Source organism: Ranitomeya variabilis, chromosome 2 (genome assembly GCF_051348905.1).
Source record: "Ranitomeya variabilis isolate aRanVar5 chromosome 2, aRanVar5.hap1, whole genome shotgun sequence".
NCBI classification, from domain to species: Eukaryota; Metazoa; Chordata; class Amphibia; order Anura; family Dendrobatidae; genus Ranitomeya; species Ranitomeya variabilis.
Genome location: NC_135233.1, coordinates 1,062,234,062 through 1,062,247,823, shown reverse-complemented (window position 1 = coordinate 1,062,247,823; position 13,762 = coordinate 1,062,234,062). Strand labels below are relative to the sequence as shown.

The following is a 13,762-nucleotide window of genomic DNA, read 5'->3' as shown; positions in this document are numbered from 1 at the left end:
AAAAAATTGTGGGCTAAAAAATCATTTTTGAGAAAAGAAAAATTATTTTTTATTTTCATGGCTCTGCGTTATAAACTTCTGTGAAGCACTTGGGGGTTCAAAGTGCTCACCACATATGTAGATAAGTTCCTTGGGGGGTCTAGTTTCCAAAATGGGGTCACTTATAGGGGAGCTCCAATGTTTAGGCACACAGGGGCTCTCCAAACGCGACATGGTGTCCGCTAACGATTGGAGCTAATTTTCTATTCAAAAAGTCAAATGGCACGCCTCCCCTTCCGAGCCTTGCCGTGCACCCAAACAGTGGTTTACCCCCACATATGAGGTATCGGCGTACTCGGGAGAAATTGCCCAACAAATTTTAGGATCCATTTTATCCTGTTGCCCATGTCAAAATGAAAAAATTGAGGCTAAAATAATTACTGTTTCATTTTTAACGGATCAATTTGTGAAGCACCTGGGGGTTTAAAGGGCCACTGTCACCCCCCCCCCCCCCCCCCCAGCCGTTATAAACTAAAAGAGCCACCTTGTGCAGCAGTAATGCTGCAGTCTAACAAGGTGGCTCTTTTAGTTTTTGATTGTTATTAGCTCAATAAAGCGTTTTATAAATTGGCCACACATACCAGATATTATACCTGGAGGCGGTCCGAAGCGTCCTGTATGAATCCCCCAACTGCCGTCACTCTTCTCTTCAGGGCCGATGGTACCCGCCCCCTTTGCGTTGTTTCTTCTTAAATCCGGCGCCTGCGCTGTGCGTGCCTGCCTGGGGCCTGCGCAGTCTTCATTATCAGTAGCAGCAGCTCAGATGCAGGGTGCCTGACTGCGCAGGTGCGGGCAGTGCGGCCACCCTGTTACTGAATCCCTGCCCCGCACTGTGTTATTCATTATGCACAATGCGGGGCTGGCATTCCTGGGCATGCGCCCTGCGCTTGTCAGACGCTCCCCCGGTCCCCCGCCTTCCAGCATTGCCCGAATATACAGGTTTCATTGCCGACGTTTGGAACAGCCACAAAGAACAACGCTGGAAGGCGGGGGACCGGGGGAGCGTCTGACAAGCGCAGTGCGCATGCCCAGGAATGCCAGCCCCGCACTGTGCATAATGAATAACAGTGCGGGGCGGGGATTCAGTAACAGGGCGGCCGCACTGCCTGCACCTGCGCAGTCAGGCACCCTGCATCTGAGCTGCTACTGATAATGAAGACTGCGCAGGCCCCAGGCAGGCACGCACAGCGCAGGCGCCGGATTTAAGAAGCAACAACGCGAAGGGGACGGGTACCATCGGCCCTGAAGAGAAGAGTGACGGCAGTTGGGGGATTCATACAGGACGCTTCGGACCGCCTCCAGGTACAATATCTGGTTAAAGTGGCCCTTTAAAGTGCTCACTATGCTTCTAGATAAGTTCCTTGGGGGGTCTAGTTTCCAAAATGGGGTCACTTGTGGGGGAGCTCCAATGTTTAGGCACACGGGGGCTCTCCAAACGCGACATGGTCTCCGCTAAAGATTGGAGCCAATTTTTCATTCAAAAAGTCAAATGGCGCTCCTTCCCTTCCGAGCCCTGCCGTGCGCCCAAACAGTGGTTTACCCCCACATATGAGGTATCAGCGTGCTCAGGACAAATTGGACAACAACTTCGTGGTCTAGTTTCTCCTTTTACCCTTGGGAAAATAAAAAAATTGTTGCTAAAAGATCATTTTTGTGACTAAAAAGTTAAATGTTCATTTTTTGCTTCCATGTTGCTTCTGCTGCTGTGAAACACCTGAAGGGTTAATAAACTTCTTGAATGTGGTTTTAAGCACCTTGAGGGGTGCAGTTTTTAGAATGGTGTCACTTTTGGGTATTTTCAGCCATATAGAACCCTCAAACTGACTTCAAATGTGAGGTGGTCCCTAAAAAAAATGGTTTTGTAAATTTTGTTGTAAAAATGAGAAATCACTGGTCAAATTTTAACCCTTATAACTTCCTAGCAAAAAAAAAATTTGTTTCCAAAATTGTGCTGATGTAAAGTAGACATGTGGGAAATGTTACTTATTAACTATTTTGTGTCACATATCTCTCTGGTTTAACAGAATAAAAATTCAAAATGTGAAAATTGTGAAATTTTCAAAATTTTCGCCAAATTTCCGTTTTTTTCACAAATAAACTCAGAAATTATCAACCTAAATTTACCACTAACATGAAGCCCAATATGTCACGAAAAAACAATCTCAGAATCGCTAGGATCCGTTGAAGCGTTCCTGAGTTATTACCTCATAAAGGGACACTGGTCAGAATTGCAAATAACGGCAAGGTCATTAAGGCCAAAATAGGCTGGGTCATGAAGGGGTTAAAGTCTTGGGACAAAAGCTTGCAGTGACTCCATGTGATTGCTTCTCTCAGTAAAGGAAGACTCTGGTGTATTCATGACATGCAGGAGCTCTCGTCTTTCCCTTTCTCACCACTGATTGTAAACTTTATCCTTATATACAGTAATAAGGAGTGTGCATTTTACGAATATTGATGACTCTTCCTGCTGTATGCTGGGTTTATTTTTTATTGTGAAAATTGTAAGTTTTTTAATTTTAAATGGTGATGTAAAGTAAAATAAAATAAAATATATATATATATATATATATATATATATATATATATATATAATCTATATATATCTATATATATCTATATATATCTATATATATCTATCTATATATATATATATATATATATATATATATATATATATCTATATATATATATATATATATATATATATATATATATATATATATATATATATATATATATATATATCTATATATATATATCTATCTATATCATACGGGTTCAATTGGTCACTGTCGTATCCATAAACTTAGCTCTATTTGGAAGCCAGCATACTAAAGCGCAAAGTTGTGAATCTCCTCATTTACAGAAAAAGTAGTCTCATCTCTGTAAAAAGCCTTAAGGAGCCAGCCGCTAGGTGTCTCCCTCTGCTGTAGTTAGTAGTCCGCTGCCTGTTTGGTAAAATCCGCCCCTAGTTACAGATGTTGCTGTCACCTCGACCTCGTCTCTGGCTCTCGCCCCGCATCTGTCGCCTCGACCTCGTCTCTGGCTCTCGCCCCGCATCTGTCGCCTCGACCTCGTCTCTGGCTCTCGCCCCGCATCTGTAGCCTCGACCTCCTCTCTGGCTCTCACCGGGCCGCTATCACCTCGACCTCCTCTCTGGCTCTCGCCCCGCATCTGTCGCCTCAACCTAGTCTCTGGCTCTCGCCCCGCATCTGTCGCCTCGACCTCCTCTCTGGCTCTCACCGGGCCGCTATCGCCTCAACCTCCTCTCTGGCTCTCGCCCCGCATCTGTCGCCTCGACCTCCTCTCTGGCTCTCGCCCCGCATCTGTCGCCTCGACCTCCTATCTGTCTCTCACCCCGCATCTGTCGCCTCAACCTCCTCTCTGGCTCTCGCCCCGCATCTGTCGCCTCGACCTCCTATCTGTCTCTCACCCCGCATCTGTCGCCTCAACCTCCTCTCTGGCTCTCGCCCCGCATCTGTCGCCTCGACCTCCTATCTGTCTCTCACCCCGCATCTGTCGCCTCAACCTCCTCTCTGGCTCTCGCCCCGCATCTGTCGCCTCGACCTCCTCTCTGGCTCTCGCCCCGCATCTGTCGCCTCAACCTCCTATCTGTCTCTCACCCCGCATCTGTCGCCTCAACCTCCTCTCTGGCTCTCACCGGGCCGCTATCGCCTCGATCTCCTCTCTGGCTCTCGCCCCGCATCTGTCGCCTCGACCTCCTCTCTGGCTCTCCCCGTACCTCTATCGCCTCGACCTCCTCTCTGGCTCTCACCCCGCATCTGTCGCCTCAACCTAGTCTCTGGCTCTCGCCCCGCATCTGTCGCCTCGACCTCCTCTCTGGCTCTCGCCCCGCATCTGTCGCCTCGTCTCTGGCTCTCGCCCCTCATCTGTCGCCTCGACCTCGTCTCTGGCTCTCGCCCCTCATCTGTCGCCTCGACCTCGTCTCTGGCTCTCGCCCCGCATCTGTCGCCTCGACCTCGTCTCTGACTCTCGCCCCGCATCTGTCGCCTCGACCTCGTCTCTGGCTCTCGCCCCGCATCTGTCACCTCGACCTCGTCTCTGGCTCTCGCCCCGCATCTGTCGCCTCGACCTCGTCTCTGGCTCTCGCCCCCCACCTGTCGCCTTGAATCCCTCTCTGGCTCTCGCCCCGCATGTGTCTCCTCGACCTTGTCTCTGGCTCTCGGCTTGCATCTGTCGCCTTGAATCCCTCTCTGGCTCTCACACAAGAATATATATAGAGGAGAGGTTTCTATTTAGACCAAGCACCTCATTGTTCACTGCAATGTGACAGAATGCTCTTGGGAGACTGTTTAGGATAGGTAACCTCTCAAAGGGATCTGTCAGCTGGTTTTTGCTATTTAATCTAATGTAGGGACATAGACCCTGATTCCAGTGTACTTGCTGTTTCAATACAATCAATGTTTTAACAGCACAAGTTTATCACTACAGGACATAGTGTTTTGTGTCTTGTAGTCCCACTCCTCCCCCAACACTGGCAGCTTTCTGTGTACAATATATATTGACGGCTTCTAATCCTTGCTGGGGGCGTGGCTGGACTACAAGGCATATGAGGCATCTAGTCCTGTAGTGATAATCTCCTTGTGATAAAACAATGGTTGTATTGAAACACACAGCCCAGTAAGTGATACATTGCTGAAATCAGGCTCTCTTCCCCTACATCATGCTGCTCTTTGATTACATAGCAAAAACCTTCTGACAGATTCCCTTCAAATATAGTTTATGGGCTGTCTGCATGAGAATAGCCCTGGCATGTGCTCCAGAACAAGTCTGGATATAATGAGAAGCCCCTGAGCTACAAACCAGTGCATTTATTTCATATTATGATGAAATGTCAGATATGGCTTACATAAAAGGATTTTCCGATGAAACTTTCCATTTAATGATCTTGTTCTCCAGGTGTTCCGGGAAGCTCGGCGGACAGTACCCAGTGTTGTTTACATGCCACATATTGGCGACTGGTGGGAGGCTGTCAATGAAACTGTGAGGGCTACCTTTCTGACGCTCCTGCAAGATATCCCCTCGTTCTCTCCTATATTACTACTGTCTACCTCTGAACTAGTGTACGGGGAGCTGCCGGATGAGGTAAGAAGCTGCTCCTCAGATGTATGTGTGTATGCATTTATGGATCTGTGTGTTTTATAGATTTTTTATGTAAAGCTAATAAACATAAAATTAGAACGGACTTCTATCCGTTTTTTTTATCAAGCAAAATGGGGAAAAAAATGAGTTTGTTCACTGGCTAAATTAAGCATATTGACTCGCCCTGTGGAAGCTGCAATCGTGGCCATGGCGGACTTTTTGGAAAATGTAAGCTCATACAAAAGTTTGTTTGTAAGATTGATATTCAGTGATACTGTGCGCCAAAAAAAAAAAAAGTATATGTATAGAACTGCTGGTCAATTTCCGTATCGAAATTTGTTAATCTCATCTACCGTCCTTTTGTTGGTAGGCAGTCTTCTGGGACGCCTGGGTGCTGGGCAGTCTCCTAGGACGCCTGGCTGCTGGGCAGTCTCCTAGGACGCCTGGCTGCTGGGCAGTCTCCTAGGACGCCTGGCTGCTGGGCAGTCTCCTAGGACGCCTGGCTGCTGGGCAGTCTCCTAGGACGCCTGGCTGCTGGGCAGTCTCCTAGGACGCCTGGCTGCTGGGCAGTCTCCTAGGACGCCTGGCTGCTGGGCAGTCTCCTAGGACGCCTGGCTGCTGGGCAGTCTCCTAGGACGCCTGGCTGCTGGGCAGTCTCCTAGGACGCCTGGCTGCTGGGCAGTCTCCTAGGACGCCTGGCTGCTGGGCAGTCTCCTAGGACGCCTGGCTGCTGGGCAGTCTCCTAGGACGCCTGGCTGCTGGCCAGTCTCCTAGGACGCCTGGCTGCTGGCCAGTCTCCTAGGACGCCTGGCTGCTGGCCAGTCTCCTAGGACGCCTGGCTGCTGGCCAGTCTCCTAGGACGCCTGGCTGCTGGCCAGTCTCCTAGGACGCCTGGCTGCTGGCCAGTCTCCTAGGACGCCTGGCTGCTGGCCAGTCTCCTAGGACGCCTGGCTGCTGGGCAGTCTTCTAGGACGCCTGGCTGCTGGGCAGTCTTCTAGGACGCCTGGCTGCTGGGCAGTCTTCTAGGACGCCTGGCTGCTGGGCAGGTATTGTTCACCTGTTCTCTGTGTTACAATAGGATTCATGCCACTTGCTGATCTTGTTGATGCAATGTCATTTGTAACGCTCCTGTCCCGATGTAGAAGAAGCAATGTAGGTAAACGGAGAAAGATCTCATAATGTAAATAATGCTGTATTGTGACCCACAAGTTACTGTGATAAGCATGTTGCAAAAACAAGTAAAAGTATATTTAGAAAAAAAAAGTGTTTGTACAGTGGGTGAAATAAGTATTGAACACATCATCAGTTTTCTGAGAATCTATTTCTAAAGGTGCTATTGACATGAAATTCTCACCAGATGTCGGTAACAACTCAGCCAATCAACAAAGGCAAAGAAATCAAACAATAGCTATCCATAAATTAGGGTATGTGTAATAATGAGCAATGACAAAGGAAAAAGTATTGAGCACATGGAGAGGTGCAAAAAGCCATGGAAAGTCCTGACACCAGCTAAAATCTATCAATAATTAGAAAGCAATCCTGCCCTTAGTGACAAATATCAGCTGGTTCATCTGATGGTCTACAAAAAGGTGTCTCATTATCAAGGTTCCCACACAAGAAACATCTCATGATGGGTAAAACCAGTGAGCTGTCTCAAGACCTAAGCAACATAATTTTTGCAAAATATACTGATGGCATTGATTACAGAACAATTTGTAAAATACTGAAGGTTCCAGTGAGCACTTTTGGAGCCATAATCCATAAGTAAAAAAAAAACCATAATTTCATCATAAACCGGCCATGACCAGGTGCTACCGTCGAGTTCAGAGGAGTGAAAAAAATATCAGAAGAGTTGTCCAAGGACCACCCGTGGAGAGCTACAGAAATACCTGGAATCAGCAGGGGTACCATTGTTCCACAGAAAACTAAAAGTCATACACTCGGCCTCCATGGCCTGTATGCACACTCCTCACGCAAGACTCCATTGCTGAACAAAAAGCATGTCAAGAGCATGTACAATTTGCTCGACAACATTTAGACAAGTTTGAAAAATACAGGGTGAATGGTTTCTGGAACGATGAGACCAAAATTGCACTCTTTATGCCATAATACACACCATGTTTGGAGGCCAAAAACACTGCATGTCGCCTCAAAAACACCATACCAACAGTGAAGTTTGGAGGTGGGAACATCATGTTGTGGGGCTGCTTTTCAGCATGTAGCTGTAGCAAACTTCATATGATTAAAGGAAGGATGAATGGACAAATGTACCAAGACATTCTTGATAAAAATCTGCTGCCATCCACCAGGATGCTGAAGATGGAATGAGAGTTTATACTGTATTTCAGCAATGCAATGATCCCACAAAGCCAAGGAAACTCTCAATTAGTTTCAGAGAAAATAAAGCTGCTAGAATGGCCAAGCAATCACCGACCTGAATCCAATAGAAAATGTATGGAAGGAACAAAAGCTCAGAAGGAGCCTACGGGACATTCAGGATGTGATGAGTCTGTGGGAGCATGGACCACAATCACACCTGAGCAATGCCTGCAACTAGTTTCTCCATACAGGAGGCGTCTTAAAGCTTCATCACCAACAAAGGCTTTTGTACAAAGCAATAATGATATTTCAATAAGTGTCATTTCTCATTATTACTAGTGATGAGCGAGTGTACTCGTTGCTCGGGTTATATCCCAAGCACGCTTGGTGATCTCCGAGTATTTGTTAGTGTTCGGAGATTTAGGTTTCATCACCGCAGCTGAATGATTTACAGCGACTAGCCAGCCTGAGTACATGTGGGGATTCCCTAGCAACCAGGCAACCCCCACATGTACAGGCTGGGTAGTAGCTGTAAATCATTCAGCTGCAGTGATGAAAACTTGGTCTCCGAACATTAACAAATACTCGAAGATCACCCGAGCATGCTAGGGAAAACCCGAGCAACAAGCATATTCGCTCATCACTAATTATTACACAATTTATGGACATCTATGGTTTGATTTCTTTGCCTATGTGGATTGAATTGATTGTTACTGACATCTGGGGAGAATTTCACGTCCGTAGCACCTTTAGAAAAAGATTTACTTAGAAAATTGGGGGGGTGTTCAATATATTGTTATGATTCCACTCAGATCACTTCATGTATCCACCAGTAGCAAGTTCTTAAAGGGAACCTGTCACCACGTTTTTGGAAGATGGGATAAAAATAGCGTTAAATAGGGGCAGAGGTGGGCGTTACATTAGTGTGTTTGTTATGCGTTTATTACCCACCTAAGTTGCCGAAATACCTTTGCAAAGTCTCCGTTTTCGCCTGTCAATCAGGCTGGTCTGGTCAAAAGGGCGTCTTGTCTTCCCCCAGATTTTGCGTAGTTTTCCGTTGGTGGCGTAGTGGTGTGCGCATGCCCAAGGTCCCGAATCCTCTGCCAGGGGATTTAAAAGAGCGCGCTGTTCGTTATTTCATTGGTGATCGGTGGGCGCGGCCATCTTCCTTTGGCCGCGCGTGCGCAGAAGCGGCGCTCTGCTGGCCGCGGCTGCAGGAAAATGGCCGCGGGATGCCGCGCGTGCGCAGATGGATATCGCGGCGGCCATTTTCCTGAAGCATATTAAAACTTCATAAACCTTCCACAAAACAAACATAAAAGCAGCCTCTCGGCGTAAGGAAGACAAAATAAATAGTGCGTGCAAAGTGTCACCTACGTTATAGGCCGTACTCACCCAAACAGAATAATGTGTCCAGCTCTATGTATCTGGCAGGAGACAGACCACACTGGAGGTCTGCACACGTCTTCCCACAGAGCCACAACAATACTGCTGGACTTCCTTATAGCTGCCGCACCACACCCCATATATCTGAGCAACAAATCCCACCCATCTCTGACTGCTTGTAAACCCTGCCCCCTTAACACGTCCTATAAACTCTTGCAGCACTATATGTGCTGGAGCCGGCTTTTCCGGGCTTGTATCACTGAGGCTACCAACCTCGATGATACACATCTCCACTCGAGGAACTACATAGATATATATTTATATACCGTATATACTCGTGTATAAGCCGAGATTACTCTGTCGCCTCATTGGGGGACACAGGACCATGGGTGTTATGCTGCTGTCCACTAGGAGGCGACACTATGCATAATCTGAAAAAGATTAACTGTGGCTCCTCCTGTGCAGTATACACCCCTGGACGGCATCAGCCTTCTCCAGTTTTTGCTTAGTGTCGCATAGGAGGCACACCTAAAAGATTTTTACTCCTTTTTTTCCGACGGGATTATAGATGAAGAAAAGAGGGTCTCCTGTGAGACTCCCGGCATGGCTCCTTCCTCAGCCCCCTATTATGGGGTGCCCAGTTGAAGTAGAGATGGCTATTCCCCATGTTGCTCCTTCCCCAGTCCCTCGGGTGCTGGTTCGAAGTCGAGACCCCCCCTCCTTCCCCAATTCCTTTTGGTTTCTGGGTTGAGGTCGAGGCGAGGATAAAGCCCCCTGATGGTCACACAGCACCCTCTCTAATCCCCCTCTGGGAGTATTAGGTTGAGACACCTCAGGTAGGGCCTGTACAGGCAGCACTCTACAGCTCCCAGCAATGGGCCAGCACACTGCGCCTGCATCCAGGGACCCCAGCCCAGCTGCGGGCTCCTGTTGGGGCCGGGGGGAGTGCAGGCAGGCATGGCACAGACAGACACAGGGCTCCCTGCACCCCTGTCTCTGCGGCAGCACCAGCTCTATACTGCCTCAGGGAGACCCCAACCGGGCTCCCCCTTCCGCGCTCCCCCTTCCGCTTATATCCCCACCGCCATCCTGCCTTTAAATCCGGGGGGGTCCGGTTCAGATCCGACCCCCTCCCGGACTTTCGCGCCGGCCTGGAGCCCTCCTGGGCCTCAGGCATCTAATTTAGGCCCCGGCTTCGGCCTAGCTGAAGCCGCCGCCTCCTCTCCGCCCCCCCGGCCCGCCCCCCGGATGACAAATATGACACTCTATAGTGTCATAAAGGGGGGTGGATCAAGACAGAAAGGACGCGTTTTTACACAGCCTTGCCTCCTTTTTTCCAGCTCTCCGCCCCCTTCTCCCTTCTCAGCAGCCATTTTTCTGCTGCAGATTAACCCTGCATCTCCCGGTCTGCAGGACCAGGACCAGGCAGCCAGTCTCCGGGGGGCACAGGACTGTGGATCTTCGGCGCTGGACCTAGGCGCACACTGGTGGGATAAGATCACAGCTGGGTTTTTTACTCAGCTGTGAATCCATATTACCTATAAGGCTCCCCTATAGGTTTCTCTACCCCTGTAAGGTCCTCTGCTGGCAGCCCTTCTGCACTCTGTGCACTATGCCGGGCTCAAGGTCCAAGAGAACCAGGCAGAACTGCTATAATGCTTTCTGCACAGCCTGCGGGACCGCTCTCCCCAGTGGCAGCACCTACCCGCATTGCCAGAACTGTATACAAACTAATGTGTCAGAGCCCCAAGAAGCCCCTGCCAATGCCTCGGTGTCTAATGCCACGCCGGAATGGGCTACTCAGATATCGCAATCTATGACACAGTCTATAGATAACCTAACCTCCACATTGCTTCAGGCTCTGCAGGGTCATGCCTTGGCTATGACCGTTACCCAGCAAAGGGAGAGCTTGACTCAGGAACAAGATGACCCTGGCACATCCACGTCTAGGTCAGGACGCAAGCGGACCCATAGATCAAGTCCATCAGCGTCATCACATAGCACACGGTCATCCCCCCCTAGGGAGAGACAACGTAGCTCCAGGTCATCTAGACCGTCCCATTCCAGGGACAGACAATGCAGATCTCCGCAATCCCCGACCAGAGAAGGCCTCCTCCCCGGCTCACTCAGCAGGGGACGCCTCAGTGATACACAGGATTCGGAAGGCATCTGCGACTCTGACTCAGACAGGGAAACAGAGGGGTCCCTGATCCCAATCCCCCCCTAGCAATACAGCGCTAGTTGATGACATTATCTCTTCCATCCATCGGGTGCTGGACATTTCTGATCCGCCACCAGAGGCCCCAGAACATAAGATTTCCTTTGAAGGACCTCTCAAGCCGCCTAAGGTTTTCTCTAACCACCCAGAAGTGGACCCCCCAGTCTCTAGGCTGGCAGCACAGACCCTCCTTTCACTGCTAGATAGCTCAACCCTCAGGGACGCAGCAGACCGGCAGGTAGAACGCATGGCTCGTTCAATTTTCGAGGCAGCAGGGGCATCCCTGGCTCCCGCGTTCGCCTCAGTTTGGGCTGCCAAGGCCATTCTGGCCTGGGCAAAAAATTGACAAGCTCTCCAAGCATCCGTTCCTGAGCTGTCGGACCAAGCGGTTCAAATAGCAGTTGTAGCAGACTACATGCTTCATGCAGCTCTGGATTCAGCAAGGGGAGTAGCGGAGATAGCATCAAACGCCATCACAATTCGGCGTATCCTCTGGCCGCGGGAATGGAAAGCGGACGCAGCCTCAAATAAGTCCCTCACGCACCTCCCCTACCTCAGTGGGAGACTTTTCGGTGAACAGTTGGACACTGATATCCAACGCTACCGGGTGTAAGAGTACTTCTCTTCCCCAACTCAAACCTAAACGCACTTACAAGAAGCGTAACCAAACTCGATTCCGATCCTTTAGGAATTCCTCGGGCTGGTCCGTCTCGCGTCCAGCACAAAGTCGTAACCGTTCCCCACGCAGGGACAACTCAAGATCGACGCAAAAGTCGGACAAGACCTGGCAGTCAAAAGCAGGCCAGCCTAAGCCCAGAGGAGGAAAATCTCAGACTTTCTCCTCATCATGACTCACGGACTCCGGAAGACACCACACCAGTAGGCGGCCGACTTTTGCTCTTTCATCAAGTTTGGCTGCCTATTACAGAAGACAGGTGGGTCAGGGAACTAGTGTCTTCCGGATACAAAATAGACTTCACCTCCAACCCACCGGACCGATTCTTTCTCTCTGTCCCCCCAAAACCGCCAGCCAAGGCTCGTGCCTACCACCAAGCGGTCTCCTCGCTTTTTCAAGCAGGAGTCATAGTACCGGTCCCCACGACCGACCGCTTCCGAGGGTTCTACTCCAATCTGTTCGTAGTTCCCACGAAAGGAGCCAGCGTACGGCCCATACTAGACCTAAAACAGCTCATCAAATATGTACGGGTCCGTCACTTCCACATGGAGTCCCTTCGGTCCATCGTTGCGTCCATGGAGAAGGGAGAATATCTCGGCTCCATAGACATACAAGACGCATACCTGCATATACCCATTGCACCTGCCCATCAGAGGTTTCTCAGGTTCGCAATAGGCCAGGACCACTACCAATTCGTGGCTCTCCCTTTCGGACTCGCTACGGCTCCCAGAGTGTTGACCAAGGTCATGGCAGCCACCATGGACGTCCTACAATCCAGAGGCATAGTAGTCGTTCCATACCTGGACGATCTACTCATCAAGGCTCCCACCTTCAAGGACTGCGAGCTCAGCGTCTCAATCACAACCGATACTCTGTCGCATGGGCTGGTTAATCAATCTACAAAAGTCATCACCAACCCCGAATCAGTCCCTGACCTTCCTGGGAATGCTATTCAACACCTCCAGGGGTCTAGCGCACCCTCCTCCGCAAACCCCCTCGATCTCTCCGGTTTGCCATGAGAGTCCTCGGCAAGATGGGGGCAGCAATAGAAGCGGTCCCATTTGCCCAGTTTCACCTCAGGCCTCTCCAACTAGCCATTCTGAAGTCCTGGGACAGGAATCCCTGTTCTCTCGACGGGGAGTTCCAGCTGACGTCGTCAACCAGGAGGTCCCTGCACTGGTGGCTCAAGCCAACCTCGCTAGCAAAGGGGAAATCCTTTCTCACAGGTCAATGGAGGGTTTTGACCACAGACGCGAGCCTGACGGGTTGGGGTGCGGTGCACCTACACCACAGGGCAAGTAGTCCCCAGTGGAAGCGACCATGCCCATCAACATCCTGGAAATTCGTGCCATCCTCCTGGCATTGAGGGCCTTCCATCACTTACTGGCAGCCTCTCACGGCTGTGGCATATGTGAATCACCAAGGGGGGACCCGCAGTACCCAGGCGATGCTAGAAATGTCACACATCCTCCGCTGGGCGGAGGACACAGGGTCGGTTCTTTCGGCGGTCCACATTCCGGGTGTGGACAACTGGGAAGCAGACTTCCTCAGCCGACAAGGAATAGACTCGGGAGAGTGGTCTCTCTATCCCGAAATTTTTCGCCAGATCTGTCACCGCTGGGGGACCCCGGATGTGGACCTAATGGCATCACACTTCAATGCCAAGGTCTCCAACTTCATGGCCAGAACACACGATCCGCGGTCGCTCGGAGCAGACGCTCTGGTTCAGGACTGGACCCAGTTCCAGCTTCTGTACATTTTTCCACCTCTCCCCCTGATATCTAGAGTAGTGAGGAAGATCAAACAAGAGGGAGTTCCAACCATCCTAATTGCACCGGAGTGGCCCAGACGTACATGGTACACAGACATCGTACAACTTACAGCAGACACCCCCTGGCGTCTCCCCGTCCGCCCCGATCTTCTATCACAAGGCCCGTTCTACCACCAGAACTCGGGGGCTCTCAATTTGACGGCGTGGCCCTTGAGACCTTGGTTCTAACCCAGGCAGGGCTCTCGACGGA

At 50.1% G+C, this 13,762-nt stretch overlaps 1 protein-coding gene across 4 annotated transcripts in view; it reads left to right on the top strand.

Moving 5' to 3' along the window:
* ATAD2B (ATPase family AAA domain containing 2B) overlaps positions 1-13,762 on the top strand; it is a 138,498-nt gene that overhangs the window by 96,738 nt on the left and 27,998 nt on the right. For all 4 annotated transcript variants that reach the window (XM_077291498.1, XM_077291497.1, XM_077291496.1 and 1 more), the window contains one exon: positions 4,960-5,145. In XM_077291498.1, the coding sequence (XP_077147613.1) occupies positions 4,960-5,145 (186 nt within the window). The remainder of the gene's footprint in view (positions 1-4,959; positions 5,146-13,762) is intronic.